We start from the raw sequence: 20506 nt of genomic DNA, 5'->3' as shown, positions 1-20506 counted from the left end.
AAACAGACCCAGGAAACTACAGACCAATCAGCCTAACATCAATACCTGGGAAGATACTGGGAAAGATAATAAAAAAACAGATCTGCCAACATCTAGAAACAAGTAAAGTAATAACTAGCAGTCAGCACGGATTTGTTAAAAACAGATCATGCGCAACCAATCTTATTTCATTCTTCAACACACTGACTAAATTAGTAGACCAGCAAAATAGTGTGGCATTCTACAAAGTAGTCCACAACCTACTTTTTGATAAGCTAGAAAAAAATAGGATAGCACCACCACCAGATGGATTCACAACTGGCTGACAAACCATCTTCAACTAGTAGTACTTAATGGGTCTAAATCTACATGGAGGGAAGTAAGCAATGGGGTGCCACAAGGTTCCATCTTAGGCCCAGTACTCTTCAATATCTTCATTAACGACATAGATGAGGGAATAGAAGGGGAACTTACCAAATTTGCAGATGATACTAAGCTGGCAGGAATAGCTAACACCCAAGAAGATAGGCTCAAGATCCAGGTGGATCTTGAAAGACAAGAACACTGGGCCGTATCTAACAAAATGCAATTCAACGTAGAGAAAAGTAAAGCCTTACATTTAGGCAAGAAAAACCAAAAGTACAGATATGGACTGGGTTAAACCAGGCTCAATAGCAGTAACTGTGAGAGGGATTTTGGAGTCTTAGTGGACAACCAGCTAAATATGAGCCAGCAGTGTGCAGCAGCAGCCAAAAAGGCTAATGCAATCCTAAACTGCATTAACAGAGGGATACAATTGAGATCAAGTGAGGTACTTACTAAGTAGCCTTAGTAAGACCACATCTTGAATACTGTGTCCAGTTTTGATCATCACACTATAAAAAAGATGTTGATACTCTAGAAAGAGTACAGAGAAGAACAACCAGGATGATTAGGGGACTGGAGACTAAAACATATGAAGAACAGTTACAGGAACTGGGCATGGCTAGTCTAGTGAAAAGAAGGACCAGGGAAGACATGATAACAGTGTTCCAATGTTTGAGGGGCTGCCACAGAGAGGAAGGATTCAAACTATTTTCTATAGCATCTGAAGGCCAGACAAGGAATAATGAATGGAAACTAAACAAGGAGAGATTTAACCTGGAAATAAGGAGAAACTTTCTGACAAGTGAGAACAATCAACCAATGAAACGGCTTGCCCTCGGAAGCTGTGGGAGCACCATCACTTGAGACTTTCAAGAAGAGATTGGACACCCATCTATCAGAAATGGTACCGGGTCTCCTGCTTGGGCAGGAGGTTGGACTAAATGACCTACAAAGTCCCTTTCAACTCTGATTATCTGTTATCTGAATGTAGGTGATGAGTCCTATATATTTGAATATTATTTGGAGCCCTGGTGGTACAGTGATTAGAATAGAGTATTGCAGGCTACTTCTGCAGACAGATTTAATTCAGATCGGTTCAAGGTTAACTCACCTTCCATCCTCCTGAGATCGGTAAAATGAGGACCTAAATTGTTGGGGGCAATATACTGACTTCGTAAACTGCTCCCAGAGCAGTAAAGCACTATGGAGCAGTATATAAGTGCAATTGCTATGGCTAAGTTGTATTTAATGGTATTTTTATGGTTTTTACTGTAATCTGCTCAGGGTTATTGTAGAGTTGGGTGGTCTTACACAGTTCTAAATAAATACAATATGAAAACAAAACCAGTATTATTATTATTGTGATATGAGGGTTCCACTTTTCCCTGCTCATGAGCAATTGGTATTGTGGGAATACCTCTGGCATCAAAGAGAAGACACTTTGAAAAGAGATTTACTAGGAAAATAAAAGTATTCCCAAGAGGTACTTCTAGGTTTATGCCTGTGTTCTTAAAGTCAAGAGCTGCTACATCATTTAAAGTGACAAGATAAGGATGGAAATTACTTCCAAATGTCTCTTTTCTGAGCAATAGTTCCACTGTTATCAGTACAGCAATTGCAACATTTTTATGCAAACTAAAAAAAAAAGTGTATGCTGACATCTCAATCAGAAGCCAAGTCATTCAGAGCAAACCTGAATGAATCTTAGGCAGTTCTTGAGGACGTAGGATGGGGATTTTATATTCACAATACAAGGAGAAGACAACTCTTCAGATTGGTTAAGATTGCAACTTCCCCTTTTCCCACTCTAAGAATTTGAAGAGTCCCAGAACCCATTATTTTAAAAATCATTCTTGACAATGCATTCTTCTTCCTGAGTAGTATAACCATTCACCTATATTCAGTCACTAATGAAATACACCATAGCTTTTCTTCCCTTTCCATTTTACAAAACTTGATTAGGTGCCGCTTTTATGGTGATCTTCAATAAGCATGTCTAAGTTAGTTTACAAAAGCAGCACAATCCTCCTGTTAACAACCCTGTGAAGAATGCCATCAAAGGCCACAAGTTGGTTTCTTGCATGTATTGTATGAAATGCAGCATTTCTTCTTCTCTTAAACCAGGGGTCACCAATCTTTTGGACCTCAGGGACCACCAAACTCATAATTTTAAATCCCGCGGACTAGACACCCTGGGAAAGTCCCCCCCAAAAAAGTCTGCAGGAAAATTCCCCATTTTCTACCGATCGATCATTCTTTATTTGGGATTGCAGGATACCATCTCCAGCTCCATTCTCAGGGGGAGAGAGGGGGAGAGAGTTTTGGCTTCATGCAAGGAAAGCAGCAGAAGCAGCAGAAGCCTTTCTTTCTCTCCCCCAAACCCCACCAGAAACGAGTCTTTGCCAGCGCAGCCTCTTGGAGCAGGATGCCTTGCAGGCTCCCAAAGACTCATTTCTGGTGGAGTTTGGGGGAGAGGAAGAAAGACTTTTGCTGCTTTCCTTGTGTGCAGCCAAAAGCAGAAGAAGAAAGAAGTGGAAAGAATCAGCTTGGTAGCCAGGCAAGGCGTGTAGAGCAAGTGAAGCAAGTTCCCCCCTCCCCTCACTACCTTGTGTTGTTTGCAATGCAAGCGACACAAGCTTTGTGTTCCTGCGGTCCATGTGGGTGGCACAGACTTGTGTTCCCACACAGCCTGGATTAATTGCTTTGGGGAGTGCTTTGGGGGGGGTGACATTTCTCTGCGGACCACCAAAATTTTCTCACGGACCACCAGTGGTCCCCAGCCCACTGGTTGGCAACCACTGTCTTAAACCATAAAGCTGACCTTCAAGAAGCAAGATATAAATTAAGCAAAGTGATGCATTAAGTAAGAATATATTTCTCAGAAGACAGGCAGTTTTTGAGTTCTCTAAAATTATTACTCAGATTAAAAGTTATCCAAAATAATGAAGAGTGGGAGTTGGTAAGAAAATTAGTAAGGATAATAGATCCCTCAATTCTGCATTTTACAGAGAAAGTGCTAGAGGCAAAACAAATTTTACATTGCACAAAAAGTCCTGGGGGAAAGAACTTTTTGTGACCCTAGTATGAATCTGTAGCTGTATGAAAAACCAATCCAGTAATTACCTGCGTAGATAACAATTCCAATTGCAACCTCTGTATTCCTTATTATGCAACCACGAAGAAGAAGGCTTTCATTGTCAAGTCCAATTCGTGTGCAATCAGGCTGTTCCCTGCAAAGAAGAAAGATGTGCTTTATTTTCTTCATATCTTTCTTCTTGTTCTCTCAGTGCTAAATAATAACACTACTAATGTCGTGACCGTGGGTGATTATGTTTTGAGGCTCACTGATGGTATAAAGTACTGCAGGGGATCGTTACCATGCTGAGGTTTCAAATCAGTGTTAAAAGGCTGAGAATTTACATTACAGAAAAGATGATTTCTCTGATGTCTTGTGCCTTAGGCTTCTACAGATCATCATGTAATGTTTTGACACAACACTTTTTTTAAATTTCACACAATACATTCTTTTAATGTAAGTGTTCAAAGATCTTGGAGGCTCTTCCTACCTTCTGTTGTACCAAAGTGTCAGCAGTGGAAATTCAATACATTGGGTATATTTGCCAGCAGCATTTAAGAAAGGATGTCCTTGCCACTGCAGATAAATCTATGTACATGGTGAAATGCTTGCAGGCACTCGATTGGATTCTTCATACTTAATGCTCAAAGGCTGTTTTAAAGCAACCATCTGTCTGTCTGAAAAAAAGCCTAAAAAAAAGCTTCATTTTTTTCTCTGACCCATCTTTCAAGCTTACTTTTGGAAGATTCTGAATGGAGTGTTTATCACAAATTCTCCTTCCTTATGGTGGAAACTAAAGCAAGAGAAAGACTTCGGAGGGCTGCACAGAACATTGCTACATTTCTGATAAATATCACCTGTTGAAACTATCAGAACCCTGACACTCAGAAAAATTGACTTTGCTAGACATTTCTAGCAAACTAATATTCAGGATTGGAGCAAATGAGGTTTTAACAGCAAGAAGGAATGCCATTTCGTTATTATTTTTGTTGTCTCCTCACAGAGGAGATGCCATACAAGTGGGTTAGTTTGTTTTTTCTGCGGGGAATCCTTTCCTTTCCTTTCCTTTCCTTTCCTTTCCTTTCCTTTCCTTTCCTTTCCTTTCCTTTCCTTTCCTTTCCTTTCCTTTCCTTTCCTATTCCCTGCCCTGCCCTGCCCTGCCTGTCCAAATCAATACCTTATTTCTTTTACTTTACATCAGAAATTGGTAAAAAACTTCTCTACCAGTGTTTGCATTGAATTTGGATGCTACAAATGACAGTTTTGGAAAGCTTGTGCAAACTACAGATTGCTTCATCTCTTATGCCAATCTTTTTGTTAACTGCTATCTGTACATACTTGCAAAATAATTATGGGGAAGGTTAGAATAGAATTCTTTATTGGCAAAGTGTGATTTGTCTTTGGTGCATATGCTCTCAGTGTACATCAAGAAAAAATAAAATATGTTCATCAAGAATCAGAAGATACAACACAGTGATAGTCATAGGTTACTAATAAGCAATGAAATCATACTAGGAAACAAATAAAACAATATAAATTGTAAAGATACAAGCAACACAGTTATAGTCATAAGTGGGAAGAGATAGGTACTAGGAAGGATGAAAAGAATAATAGTAGTACAGTCTTAGTAAATAATTTGAAAGTGTTGTGGGAATTAGTTGTTTAGCAGAGTGATAGCATTCGGGGAAAAATTGTCCTTATGTCTAGTTGTTCTGTTGTGCAATGCCCTATAGCATTGTTTTGAATGTAGAAGTTCAAACAATTTATGTCCAGGATGTGAGGGGTCTGTAGATATTTTCACAGCCCTTTTTTTGGCTTGTGCTGTATATAGGTCCTCAATGGAAGGCTGAACCTCTATAACTGTCTGGTTTGGTTATGGAACCCAACAAGACAGACGCAGACTTCAGAGAGTAATTAGGACTGCAATAAAACAATTACTACCAACCTGCCTTTCATTGAGGACCTGTAAACTGCAAGAGTCAAAAAGAGGGCTGTGAAAATATTTACAGACCCCACACATCCCAGACATAAACTGTTTCAACTCCTACTATCAAAACAATGCTATAGCGCACTACACACCAGAACATCTAGACACAAGGACAGTTTTCCCCCAAATGCTATCACTCTGCTAAACAAATAATTCTCTCAACACTGTTCAACTATTTACAAAATCTGCACTACTATTACTATTAATCTTCTCATCACTCCTTATCACCCATTCCCTCCTACTTGTGACTATATGACTGTAACTTTGTTGCTTGTATCCTTACGATTTGTATTGACCGTTTCCTAGTACGATTTGATTGCTTATTGTACCCTATGACCATTATTAAGTGTTGTACCTTATGATTCTTGATGAATGTATCTTTTTTTAATGTACATTGAGAGCATTTGCACCAAGACAAATTCCTTGTGTGTCCAATCACATTTGTCCAATAAAGAATTCTACCTTCTATTGTTTTTTTCTGCAGTTCTAATTATCCATTGAAGTCTGTGTCTGTCTTGTTTGGTTGCAGAGCCAAACCAGACAGTTTATAGAGGTGCAGATGGCAGACTCAATAATTCCTCTGTAGAACTGAATCAGCAGCTCTTTGGGCAGTTTGAGCTATCTGAATTTGGTGCAGAAAGAATATTCTTTGTTGTGCTTTTGTGATGACATTTTTGATGTTAGATGTTAGATGGATTAACCTGATTGGTGAATATATTTTTGGAAAGCTCATGGGCCCTCTTTAATAATTCACCCTTTGTAAAGATAAAGAACAGACAAGGTTGAGTACCCAAGCCTCAGTTATCTTTTCCTGATATGGCTGTCAGGAAACAGCCAGAGAGGTACAGATAAAGGATTGCAGCCTTTGGAATGAAAATGATAGACTCCTGAATCTATGAAAAATTAATATAGTTATAGCTCTTTGAATATTTTTCATTATTAAAGGAAATTGAGGATGGAAATAGTTTCATTAATTGTCCTCCACATTTGTATTTTTGAAAGCCTAAAGAGGTCCTAAGAGGACTTTAAGCTGAAAAAAGCAGAAGTTGTAGAAATGTGTTTGACTTGTTTCTATAGTGCATCTTTTTGAAATGAAGTCACAAAATAGTCCTCTGGTGCAATCTCTGAATCTTTAATTCTGACATAGGTTGCACTGCAGAACTCCTGAGCTCATTCAAATTCTTTCTGAAGATGTCAGGCCTTCATCCTATAAAAATCACACAAATCCATCTAATTCCATACTTAAACAATGACAATTGCTTCCACTTTATAAGGATACTTCGGTAGAGGATAAAATAAAATTTATTCTTAAAGTGCTAAAGCCAAACACAAAGTTCTCTGCAGAAGAAAATCAGCAATACTAACAATCTATTCAGTCTTAATCCTCACTGAGGAAGAATGAATATAGGAAAATATTGCTGAATGTATTTATTTCTGGACTATATGCGTACTTGGCAAGAGTACAACAATAGTTATATAAATTGTTCACAATATCTCAGAACATTTTGAATAGAATACAATCATAACATAAATAACAACATAACATTACATACGTAATGTAACCAGAGGTGGTATTCAGCAGCTTCTGACTAGTTCTAGAGAACAGGTAGAGAAAATTTTTGAATAGTTCAGAGAACTGGAAAATACCACATCTGACTGGAGATTTTACAGTATCCTTCCCCTGCCGTGCCCACCAAGCCATGCCCACAGAACCAGTAGTAAGAAAAATTGAATCCCACCACTGAATGTAATGCAACACAATGTAACATAATGTAATGTAACAGAACAGAACAGAACACAGCACAGCACAATACAACACAACACAATAACAACACAACACAATACAACATCACATCACATCTCATAATGTTGTTGTGGCATCCTTTACAAACTGCAACAATGAAAAGTAATAAAATGTGCTGTGAAATCATGACACATACATATTTTATTACTTTCCCCTTTTCTCTACTGGCTCTGATAATAGTGATTGAATGATAAAAATCAAAACTGCAGTAACTTACATGTAGCCTGTAAATCTATTGAGATCATTGTTAGGTTTTTCACAGACAATGATATTTTCGAACAGTTCTGGCTCAAATTCCATATTCTGTAAACAAACAAACAAAACAAAATTAGTGATTTGTTTTGATAATTGGATGGATAATTTGTTTGGATAAGCAAATTGATAATTTTTAGCTGGTTTTTAAGAACTGTCCCAACATTCCTTCAATGGTGAGAAGTGATAACTGCAGATTAATGTGGCATGAATGAATCTAAAATGTGACCCCATTCAAGTACTTATTGTAATATAACAGTAGCTGAGTGGAGTCAATAAATTAATCCAATGTACCCCAAGTTGGTACAATCTAGATTTATTAGACTCCAATGTCCATAATTACAAAGACTGAAATCCAACACATCTGGAATGCAACATAATGAGGAAGGTACAACATAGGTAAGGCTAGAAGAGCTTAAATCTGTAGCAGTGAAAAAAGAAACATTTAAAAATAGATCAGGGTTGTCAAACTTGATTTCATTAAAGGCTGCATTAGGGTTGTATTTGATCTTGGGAGGGCAGGGGGGCATGGCCAGGGTGGATGTGGCCAGCTCAATATCACCTGTGTTGGGGGCACCTGCAGGGGCCTCCTGCAGTGCGTTGCCAGTGAAAAACGGAGTTTGGAAGAGCCACACATGGTCCTCCCGACCTCCATTTTCACTGGCAGAGGCACCACAGAGTCCAGATCCAGCCTATGGGTCTTGAATTTGACATCCTTGGTCTAAATGATGCTGCCTTTATTTTTTTGTGTTTAACCAGGACCTGTCATTAATGTGCTTGAGAAATCACTCTATAATTAAAATAATAATATTCTTTCAAAATTAAAAATATTTCACAAATATTTATATATAATTTATATATAAAATGGATAAAAGGAAATAATCATTATACTGCTTCTGAAAAAATATTAATGTGGGAACAGCAATATGAAAATACCTATTATTTCTGGCCAATCCGGCTTAAATTTGAGGTAAGACATTCAATATTTATTTTTCATATTCCACTGAATTTTATATCAAAAATTGGACATGTATATTAACATTTTCAGTGGGTGCATGAAACTTTAGTTTTCTCCCAAAATAAGTGATTTTAAATTGGATTTATTCACCTAAGTCCCTAAAATGCACTTGAATAAAAACACAATACCATATATTCCTATGTATAGGAGTGAAGGGTTACTAAAGTTATTTATACACGGTAAGGTTAGAAGTCACTTCCTTTCTGTATTTCTTTTTCCTTTATTATACTTACTTTTCTTTTTTCTGATTTTTCTTTTCTTTTGCAAATTTCATCTCTCTGTCGCTCTGTCTCTGTCTCTGTCTTTCTGTCTCTGTCTCTGTCTGTCTCTGCCTTTCTGTCTCTGTCTCTGTCTTTCTGTCTCTGTCTTTCTGTCTCTGTCTGTCTCTGTCTCTGTCTGTCTCTGTCTCTGTCTTTCTGTCTCTATATCTGTCTTTCTGTCTCTGTCTGTCTCTGTCTCTGTCTTTCTGTCTCTATATCTGTCTTTCTGTCTCTGTCTGTCTCTGTCTTTGTCTTTCTGTCTCTTTCTCTGTCTTTCTGTCTCTGTCTCTGTCTCTGTCTGTCTCTGTCTCTGTCTGTCTCTGTCCCTGTCTTTCTGTCTCTGTCTGTCTCTGTCTTTCTGTCTCTGACTCTGTCTTTCTGTCTGTCTCTGTCTCTGTCTTTCTGTCTCTGTCTTTGTCTCTGTCCATCTCTGTCTCTGTCTTTCTGTCTCTGTCTTTCTGTGTCTCTGCCTTTCTGTCTCTGTCTCTCTGTCTCTGTCTCTGTCTTTCTGTCTCTGTCTCTGTCTTTCTGTTTCTGTCTGTCTCTGTCTGTCTCTGTCTCTGTCCTTCTATCTCTGTCTCTGTCTCTCTGTCTCTGTCTTTCTGTCTCTATCTTTCTGTCTCTGTCTCTGTCTTTCTGTCTCTGTCTTTCTATCTCTGTCTCTGTGTACCTCTGTCTCTGTCTTTCTGTCTCTGTCTCTATCTTTCTGTCTCTGTCTCTGTCTTTCTGTCTCTGTCTTTCTATCTCTGTCTCTGTGTACCTCTGTCTCTGTCTTTCTGTCTCTGTCTCTGTCTTTCTGTCCCTATCTTTCTGTCTCTGTTTTTCTGTCTCTGCCTCTGTCTGTCTCTGTCTCTCTCTTTCTGTCTCTGTCTCTGTCTCTCTCTGTCTCTGTCTGTCTCTGTCTGTCTCTGTCTTTCTGTCTCTATATCTGTCTTTCTGTCTCTGTCTTTCTGTCTCTGTCTCTGTCTTTCTGTCTCTGTCTTTCTGTCCCTATCTTTCTGTCTCTGTTTTTCTGTGTCTCTGTCTGTCTCTGTCTGTCTCTGTCTCTCTCTTTCTGTCTCTGTCTCTGTCTGTCTCTCTCTCTGTCTCTGTCTGTCTGTCTCTCTGTCTGTCTCTGTCTTTCTGTCTCTTTCTGTCTCTCTCTCTCTGACTATTATAAATAAAACAGTTATTGAAAAAAAGATTATGAAGAAAACTTAGTGAAGGTGCAGGGAAATGTTCCATTTTGGTAAAAAGGTCACTGCTTGCTTGCTGGATTATTTAAACTGGTGGTCACAACATTCTCATCAAGATATATCTCTGGACCATTAATGGCTTGCTTGAAATTAATGACTGTGTCTTGGTTAGGGATAAACTTAGAACCTCATTCCCAGGCTCTACCCACTGATATAACCCATCAATCGGTCTGCACAGCATCGATGACCATCTGACAGTGCAGCCTGCAATCTGGCCCATCCTTTTGGAGCACAATAAATCACCTGCTTTTTCACACCTCCCCCCAATTGTAGCCTTGTCTGACAGTCTATACAAAACTGCTGACAGACTGGGAGTTTCTGTACAGGTGTGGAGTAGAGCATTCCCCTTCCTGTGCTGACAAAATTTCAAAACCTATGTTTCAAAACCCAGTTTTTATATCAGATTAATGTAACATTTCAACTGATGATATGTTATAAAGATTACATTTCTCCTCTCTTCTGCGCTCTTCTATTAATGTCTCTCATTCCAGGAATTATAACTTGGAATAAGAACCTGAGGCTGTCTCACAAGACCTCCATATCACATTTCCATAGAAGAGTGCTGAGGAATGTTGAATCCTGCACCTGAAATGGTCCCATCTTCATGCATTTTGCAAACAAAGGTGGATATAAATTATTCCCTAAGTGTTTAGTCTTATGATCTTATCTTGCTGCTTAGAAAAGTGTTTTAAGTGTTCCAGGAAACACTTAAAATGCAGAGGAAAAAAGGAGGGGGTGGGAGGGTTATATTTAATTATTTAATTTTCTAGTCTTGACTAAAAATAATCAATGGTTTTAAATTCTGAAACATACTGAAAATGCCTCTCTCCATATCTGAAGCCTGGGACCATTGCACCCTTCCCTCACTAAAGGAGGTGGTGATCCTGTTCTCTTCTACCAAAAAGAGAGAGGAAAGTTGCTTACCTGATGGGAGAAGCCTTTCACAACTTGTCTTTGTTTAAGGTTGGTCTCGCCATCAAGATTTGCGGTCTCCAAGTAACAGATCCTGTTCTGATCAGAGGAGTAGAGCAGTAGAATATCAGCAGGAATGACCTCATTGCACTGCAGCTGCACGAAGTCCCCTACTTGAACATCTTTCCAGCACTTCTCAATGTAGGTGTTTTGGCTCCTGTTATGAGAAGATGCACCATCAGTTAACAATCTGTGACTGCCCTATCAACACATGGAGCACCTCTTTTCTTTAGGGCACAAGAAAGCATTTTGTTTAAAGACATTTTTTAAAAAATGCAAGTGGATTTATGGTGAAAGCAGATTCATTCATTCATTCACTCATCCATCCATCCATCCATCCATCCATCCAATTTGTATGGCCATCTACTGTATCTCAACAAGTGATTCTGGGTGGAAAAAGAATCTTAATATATATTAAAAAACAATTGCTAAGATAAATATAGCAAGTGAATCATATCAGCTTTCATGAGAAACCAGATGCTTTGAAAGTTGATATTATATCATTGATATCTCTACTCAGAGGGATTCCCTTAAGTTCGTATATTTACGTTCAAGTGGATCAATAAGTTATCAAGTAGTTTTTAAGGAGAAGGACAAATATAGAAAAATGTTTAGTTAATCTATGTTGTCATATCATGGTAAAACTGGACTAAAATTTCAGGTCTATCTTTTTCCCGAGGTCAACAGAGTAGTAACGATTACTGCTAATAATTTTTTAAAAAAATCATTTGAGATAGCAAAAATATTTTGAGTTGTCTTAAGCTGTAAGATCGCAGTGTATAAAATTAAATAGGTTTTGTTTTCACCAATGCAGTAAAAACACATTAGCATCATCTAACACTCTTAACTTATTGTCAAACACTGAAAACAATTCCCACGTTACTTATTTAGATTTGTTATAGCTGACTACTTCAGTTTTCTCTCTCTATGTATTATAAAATATTTATTTTTAATTTTTGCAGCAACCAGTCTCTTATATGGATTTTTCCTTACCCACATACTTTTTTCATGTCACTTTTCCACCGCAGATTTTTATCATCCTTCCCACTAGCATAATTCCATGATAATGTGTAACACATTATTTTTCACTCTGTTTCAAATGACTCCCATATCTTTTTCTTTATGTCCGCTGGCCATTTATTCAATTTATTTACTAATGCTTTTTCAACAGAACTGATACATCCTCTTCATTATATATATATTTGTTTCTTTTTCTTTTTCTCTCCCCCTTCTTAAAGCCCATCTTTCTAGTTTTCCACTGAATTCTGTTTTTCCAGCTTTTTTTTTTCTGCATTGGTCCACCAGCAGCAAGATTCCTAGCTACGTCAAGGATGTCATCCAACACTGTGTCATCTTCACCTTATCTTGTTATCTATCCAATTTTCTTTTTAAATAAAATATGAAAGTTGTTTGTTCTTGCCTTTGCTGTTGTCATTCATATGACCATCCCATTCCAGTGTATATTGCTGCTGCCTGATAGCGGTGCATGCTTGTTTTAGTGGGCAGCGAAAATTTTGAATAGTTCAGAGAACTGTCAAATACCACCTCTGACTGGCCCCGCCCCCATCTATTCTCTGCCTCCCACATCCCAGCTGATCGGCTGGGTCTTCTTTCATTGACCTACACAGGAGAATGGAGCTGGAAAGCAGGCTAGTGGGGTGGGGGAGGAATGGGATTTTGCAGTAACCTTCCCCCAGGAGTGTGGAGGAAATGGAGATTTTACAGTATCCTTCTCCTGCCATGCCCACCAAGCCATGCCCACTAAGCCACGTCCACAGAATCAGTAGTAATTTTTTTTTAATCCCACCACTGATAGTAGGACTTTGGGTCTTCATTGTGCTCGCATACTTTATTCATTCTCTCAGTATTTCTTTGGAAATGATCCAATCAGTCATGCTTTTAGATTTAGATTTATTCTTTTGACATGCATAGGTATGAATCATTTTATACTTAAAACAGGCATTTTTTTTAAAAAACAACAACAGGTAACCATAGATCCCCATTCGCATTCTTTCTTGGGTTTCTGAAAAGCACAGTCAGGTTATTTGCATTCCCATTCCTACCAGCTATTCATGTCACCTAACAGAATAATGTTTTCATCCAGATAAGATTTCTTTCAGAATGCTGTATTATTTCCCCCAAGATGGTTCTTCTGTTCTTCTATAATCACCATTCACTGGAATTTAATTTGCAACTGTCACCATTCTATAGATTCCTATTTTTGTGTATAAATTCATGTATAAATCAACTCCATTTCAATAAAAACCATTCAATCTTTATTTGGATCAATCTTTATTTGCATCCTTATCTTTCCTTTTAGTTTCACGCTGCATACAGATATTTTTTCATTTTTTCATTTTATTTGTTAATGCATACACTTTGGTGTTTAGCCCTCTTACATGCCAAGTCACAAACTTTTATATGCCCTGATCTACATCACATGGATTCATAGTTATTGGCCTTTGCTGGTCATCATGCCCTTCATTACCTGAGACTTTCACATGATGCTTTTTAATAAAGGAATTAAAGAGTAATTAGTCATAGTAATGCTTGGACACATACATCATTTCATGCCAATTAAAAGGACAGTAGTGATTAGTTTTGGTATACTCTGCTCAAGGATGTTTATGCTATCCTACACAAATTAGGGCACCTAATCAATAGTGGCTTGGAAGTCAGCTGCTATTGCCTGGTGGAGCCATGGTTAGAATGCAGTGTTGCAGGTAAACTCTGCCCACAACAGAGTCCCGATGGGAATTAAGGTAGCTCTCAGCACTAGCTTTTATGTCAGCCCTGCTGGGCACTTGAGAATTTTCACTGACAAACCATGGTACTCACAAGTAGAGGTTGAACTAAGCAGGGTTTATTTCTTCAGTTTATCTCACAACAGTCCCAAAAGGCAGCACTGGATCAATTTCAAGCAAAGCTAGAGCTGAGAGCTACTGCCTCCTAGCACCTATTATAGTTATCTTTCAACCCCACCCACTAACCTATATCTGCCTTTCCTTACCCACACCTCCACCTTACACCTACTTACACCTAACCAAACCTATCATCTACATCTGCCCTTACCTACATCGCCCCCACCCCGCACCTAATGCTGCCTAATCAAAACCACCACTTACACCTCCCAACACCTCGTACACACAATCAATAGTCTCAGACTATTGGTAAACCCCATGCCAACAGTGCTCCCGCATTTTGCTGCTCCTCTCAGCACGCTCCAACTGTCACACCGAAACCACCAAACAGCTGTGAGTCCATCTTTTTGGCTTCACTCAGGTTCATGCAGCCACAGTATCAACGCTGATCAGTGTCGCTTCTATCAGTGTCCTCTTGGCTAGTGTAGGAGCTCCGCCACGAAAATGAAGAGAATCGGCTAGTGATTGTTGGGACACCCTGCCTGAATGTTGGGCTCATAGATTCCATCATGAGCCCAACAGATAGACTCAGCCTTTCATCCTTTTGAGGTCAGTAAAAGGAGGACCCAAATTGTTGGGGACAATATGCAAATAATGCTAACATTATATACCATCTAGAGAATACTGTAAGGCACTATGGGGTAATATATATGTTCTAAATGCTATTGCTATGGCCCTGAACCCATCAATTAGGAAATACATATAGTGTACTGACATATCTGGATATAATCTGTTGACAGTTTACCAAAAAGCCCTGAGCTGATTAATTGAAATTGGCATTTTAAACTCAGTGTACCAGGTAGCAAGTAAATACTCCTTAAAATGGCTTTCTACAAACAGGATATCTAATGATATGTGAATATTATAAGAGAAGAAACACTTGGAGAAACATTTTTCACTCTTCATGATAGACAAGGCAGAAAGAACTGTGTTCATGGGTTGTATGGGGCTTTATATATTCAACACCAGCACCTGGAATTTTATTTGGGAGACCGCAAGTAACCAAAGAGGTTAAAAACAAGGTAGGTTCCATGTGATAAGAAACAATCTAGATGCCATGTTGTTACTATCTGAAACCTCCAAATTCCTTCAAGAGAAGCCCCATCTGCTGTGCATCATGGTAATCTAAAACAGTTTTTCCCAAGGCAGAAGTCATTATCATTGGGCTAGTTCTGTGACTGAAAAGGTTTATCCATTTAAAATAACAAAGTATGTTTCATGCCCAGATGCCAAGACTAAATCTAATACCATGTTTCTCTGAAAATATGACCTGCCCTGAAAATAAGCCTGATTTTTTGGGGTGGGACTAATATACACCCTACCCCAAAATAAGCCTAGTGAAATGGGGGGGGGGTGTCATGGCCAGCCCCTCCCTTCCCCAGACACCTGATGGCTGCTCAGCCCCTTAACCATGCCCCGTGGATCAGCTGAGCCAGTGAGGGCTGGGAATTCGGACTCTTCGGGCACCTGGAGTTGTTTCTAACACACTCTTGCCAGCCCTAGCTCTGCCCATGGCACCAGGCAACCTTGCAGCCAAGGGTTCCTTTCTTCCACAGCTCAACTTATGGCTCTGGAGCAGGCGGTGACCACGGTTTGTGCTCCATCAGGCTTGGAGCTCAGGCATTGCTCAGGCTGCTGCTACGACGAGGCAGAAAGCCATGTGGCCCATCGGAATCGGCTCCCTCCACCTCTACCCGAGTGCTGCTGCTTGAGAAAAGGATGAAAAGAGAGACAAGATTGTGGGAAGTGCATGCTTAAGGTACAAGCAAAGTACAGGCTGTCCCTTTCAAGCCATCAAATGTCTGTGTGTGTGTGTGTGAGAGAGAGAGAGAGAATGAGAGAACGAGAGAGAAAGAAACAGTGGAGGGGAATAACAAGAATGGCAGGCAATGCTGTTTGAAAGGGTTTCCTCTCTGCCATTTCTCTCTCCCTCCCCCCCTCTCCTTCCAACCCTCTCTCTCCCCCCTCTCCTGGCAGAACATAAACCATAGTCATTATCTGCTGCATAGCCACAAGGTGAGCTGCAGAAGAAAGGGGTCCTTGGCTGCAAAGTTGCCTGGTGCCATGGGCAGGGCTAGGGCTGGCAAGTGTGCTGGAAACATCTCCAGGCACCCGAAGAGACAGAACTCCCAGGCCTCACTGGCTCAGCTGATCTGCAGGCCGTGGTTAAGGGGCTGAGCAGTCATGAGATGACTGTGCTTGCCACCTCCTGCACCTCAAAAAAATTAAGACCCTCCTGAAAGTAAGCCCTAGCTGGTTTTGGGGGGTGGGGTGTGTGTCAAAAGAAAATAAGACCCAGTCTTATTTTCAGGGAAACACGGTAACACCCTAAACTCTATATCGACTCCCAAATGAGAAACACAAGATAATTGAGAAAACATTTAACACTAGTTCCCTGGTCAAAGAAAACATTTATTTACATTTCAATTGTATATTTCTCAAACTCGTTACTGTTTTTAGACACTTTCTGGGCATTTCCTGCAATCCAATCAAATAAATGAAAAGAAGAAATGTAATCTATATATTAGCTGGCAGAATTTTTGAACTTTCAGAATTTGTACACTTTCAGTTAGCCTAATAAAATTTTGGATTTCTCATGGTAAACCCAACTCTTTTTGCTTTATATTGAAATACCTAAGACAATTTATATTAATTTACAGTGGAATGATTACACTGACATTTTCAGGCCATTAGAGCAAAAGTCTTCAATGTTGCTTTCTGGAAACAATCTACCATATCAGAATGGGACTCTAGCTTCTAGTTCTCAATATTCTATTAGAAAAAAAAAAGTAATTCTAAAGCCTTCTCCCAGTGCAAATAATGATACAGGACAACCAGTATGGTTTAAAAAGATAACCAGATTAAAACAATTTTATAATCTTCATTGAGGAATGCAGCCTTGCCCCTGAGTTCTTATGAATTTAACTTCCTTTATTATCTTCCTTTTTCAGGATTAGTTGTGAACATATCACAGTTGATCTAGACTGCACAATGCATGAAACCAAAAACCAGCAACAATGGCTGAGTTGAAAGAGCATATTGTATATTAAGATCAAATAAAATCATATTATGTTTAGTTTGATGTATATATTTCAACATAAAGCTTCCATAAAGCTCTCCACATGCTGTTTTGGTAGTGATTACCATTACGCTATACCAAACAATAATACTGATTATTATTATTTTGAGTTTTGTTGGAAATAGGGGTAGATAGTGTAGAGAACTACGTCATGGTTTTCATCTTATAACTATTTTATTTTAGGGCATGTACTTTTTGTTCCATCTGGCTTCTTTAATTTTGCTTCTTGCATTTTCAAGAAATTTACAGTGTCTCAAAGCTAGAAATGTTTAATAGGAAATGAAGATGGTGATTGCCTATAAAGTAGTTCTCATATTGGACTGAGTGGATCCCATCCCATATATTTTATATCCATAATTTGATTGTTCCCAACCTGGATTTATGAAAGAGGGTTGGATCTACTTCTGATTCAAGGCATTTTGCCCAAGTCCAGTCAGGTCCAAATGAATGACTCCCCCTTTCTTCTTCCCAAAAAGAACTGATCATTTTAGAACTGTGCTTTTAGAAAGCATACATCATATTAGGCTGATTTTCTTTATATTCCTTGCAGTCTTGCTTTGGTTAGGACATGTGGCAAAAGATTGCCTGTTAGTGCTACATTTTCTCCTTCTCCAGATGACTGAAAAGCACAACCAGTAGGAATCTGTGAAGACAATTTAAATCCAGCCTAACATGACCAACACTGTGAAGAAGGGTGTTGCTAGCATTCCCTTTTTCTGTGTAATGAGCAAAATCAATGTTCAAAATGAGTGTGATGTCTTCAGGAACAGTTTGGTCATATGCTAAGATGTGGAAAAAAAATCTTCTATAGATATGTACATTCAAACATTCATTGTCTATTGGGAGAACAACCTTTCTCCAAAACCCGCATTATACAAAGCACTGGAACCAAAAGGTGTGGTAGACACACTCTTCTGATTGAAGAGGCACCTGGCTTTTCCAATAATGGAATTGCATGTAAATTGAAGTTTTGGCAAGAAGAAGTAAGAGCCTGTCTCCCTGATAAATAGTATACCTCCATTAATTCATTGCCTGGAGTTATTTCAGTGTTGCAGCATGTTTGTTAATAACATTATGCAAATCAATTCCATTTAAGATGAAGCCTTGGTTAGCCTTTTGCAAGGTAAAATTTCAAGATCAGCTAAAGATATGGTATTAAGACATCAACAAGCTTTTCTAAGAGAAATCTCACAATAGCCTGTGAAGATTTGTCTGAAACATTAGAGGCTCTGGTTTAGGAACTAGCTGCAACTGTGTAAAATAAGCCCAAGTACTTCACAGTGTTAGATATAAATAGTAAGAAACTGGTCACTTTACAAGGGAAATGGGTAGCATAAAAATTTAATAAATAAAATAATAACATAAAATGAAATAAAATACTTCCTATTTGGTGTTGTGATGTTAGGCTTCAGTGATGTTTTGTGATGTTTTTTGCTTATAAGGAGGAATGACTAGGAACAAAACTAGAATAAACTTTCTTTTTATAAAAGCAGTGAAGAAATGATCTTAAGTTTATAGAAGTACTTTCATTCAAAGCATCTGCCAGGAAAATGTCAAGATAAGAAATATGTAAGATGAATCCAACTGGCATTCTGTGGATCCCAGTTCATAATATTGTAGCAGTGCGTGAAAAATTCTTGTATTCCAAACAGATCCAGGATATGTGAACAGTAAAGTAAAGTAAAGTAGTCAAGCTATGAGAAGCACAATTTAAATAAACCTTTAAACCTGACCTGATAGAAAAGGTGATAGAAGACTCCTGCTAAAAACAATTATAAAGGATCTCATCCATTTTACAAACTTTCAACTTTTTATCACAAGTTTTTCTTGTAGCTAATATAATTTTTTTAAGAAAAATAATGATTTGATATATTCCTTTGTCACCTGAAATTTTAAAAAAAACAAACAATTTTCTAAATTCAAGGTGTTCTGATACATCAAGGCAAGTAAGATTGATGCACCAATAGCACATATCTTCATGGAAATGTTGAAGGGCAGCAACATGGGAAATTCCAAGTGTCTACCATCTGGAAGTATGGAAAGTTCTCTTTTTAAAATATATTTTTATTAATTTTCTGTTTTTATAGTGTAAAAAATCATGGTATCAACAACGTTCTTGGCATCTATACAGGATTTTGGTTTAAATATCATAATATATTATATTGCAATTGTCTACTACTAAATAATATCTTTAGCTATAATTACTGTTCTTATATCTTTATATAATTTACAAAATTTTATTTTATTTTCTTAAGGATTGTTTCAATTAACATTTTTGTTCACCTCTTGGTTCTGTTTGTTAGCCATTTATACCAATTGTTCCAAATTGTAAAGAATTCAGAGATGTCTTTTTCTTTCAATTTCATTGTTAGCGTATTCATCTCAGCACTTTCTATTACTTTGTGTATTATTAGTTCTTCATTGGGGGTAGTTGGTGTTTTCCATACTTGCGCAAAGGCTATTCTGGCAGCTGTTGTAATATGTAACACTAAGTATTTTACTTCTTTTGGTAATCTTTCTTTGATGGATTCCGGTCTGAGCTCAATCTGATAGCCAGTGATCTCTTTTAACCAATTTTTAATTTGAATCCAGTATGTCCTGGCCTCATCCACCATGTGTGATAAAATGTACCACCAACTTTTTTGCACTTCCAACATTTGGGACTCATGTTGGAGTAGATTTTTGCCAATCTCATTGGAGCCAAATACCACCTATAAAACATTTTATATATGTTTTCTTTGTATGCTGCAGATACTGTTTACTTATAATTTATGTTCCATATTTTCTCCCATTCCTCTAATTCTATAGTGTATCCAAAATTCTGTGCCCATGCAATCATTGTACTTTTGACTATTTCCTCTTCCATTTTGAAATCTAATAAATATTTATATATTTTAGTTATAAGTGTTTGTTCCAGTCCCATTAATATTATATCTAATTGGTTCTGCCCTTTGTCAAATCCAAAATTCTTTGAGTCTTTTTTATATTTATTTTGAATTTGCAAATATGAACACCAATTGATTATAATTCCTTTTTCTTCAGTTCTTGGTTTGATTTTAATTTCCCTTGACTATCTAATAATTCTTCATAGCTCACCATTTTACGTAGGTCTAATCTATTTGGATGTATTATGACTTCCATGGTTGACAGCCATTGTGGGAATTCCATTTAGTATTTACCTTTGATTTTTTTCCAAATTGTAATCAATGAGTCTCTTATTAGGTGTTGATTGAAATAGGTATGTATATTACCTTTGTTTTCCCACAAAAATGCATGCCAACCTATCAAGAGGTCATGTCCTTCTAATGTTAAGATTCTCTTGTCTCTTAATTTAACCCAATCCTTAATCCAGCTCAATACCGCTGCCTGGTAATAAAGCTCCCATTCTGGTAGTCCAAGACCACCTTTGCTCCTTTTATCTTGTAGTAGTTTCATTTTAATATGTGGCCACTTGCCCAACCAGACAAACTTGGATGTCATTTTATTTAGTTCTGTAAAAAAAAGATTTCCCTAATTTAATTGGAATCATTTGGAATAGATATATTAATTCTGGTATT

At 37.9% G+C, this 20506-nt stretch overlaps 1 protein-coding gene across 3 annotated transcripts in view; it reads right to left on the bottom strand.

The window, feature by feature from the left end:
* The window catches only part of ATP10B (ATPase phospholipid transporting 10B (putative)), a 143177-nt gene that overhangs the window by 40213 nt on the left and 82458 nt on the right, over window positions 1-20506 (bottom strand). For all 3 annotated transcript variants that reach the window (XM_026696155.2, XM_087924582.1, XM_087924581.1), the window contains 3 exons: window positions 10902-11106; window positions 7430-7515; window positions 3469-3575 (listed from right to left, as the gene is read on the bottom strand). In XM_026696155.2, the coding sequence (XP_026551940.1) occupies window positions 3469-3575; window positions 7430-7515; window positions 10902-11106 (398 nt within the window). The remainder of the gene's footprint in view (window positions 1-3468; window positions 3576-7429; window positions 7516-10901; window positions 11107-20506) is intronic.

Source organism: Pseudonaja textilis, chromosome 2 (assembly GCF_049901715.1).
Source record: "Pseudonaja textilis isolate UNSWEBS1 chromosome 2, rPseTex1.2, whole genome shotgun sequence".
In the NCBI taxonomy this organism is placed as follows: domain Eukaryota; kingdom Metazoa; phylum Chordata; class Lepidosauria; order Squamata; family Elapidae; genus Pseudonaja; species Pseudonaja textilis.
The sequence above is the reverse complement of the archived record's forward strand: the minus strand, read 5'-3'. Positions and strand labels throughout refer to the sequence as shown.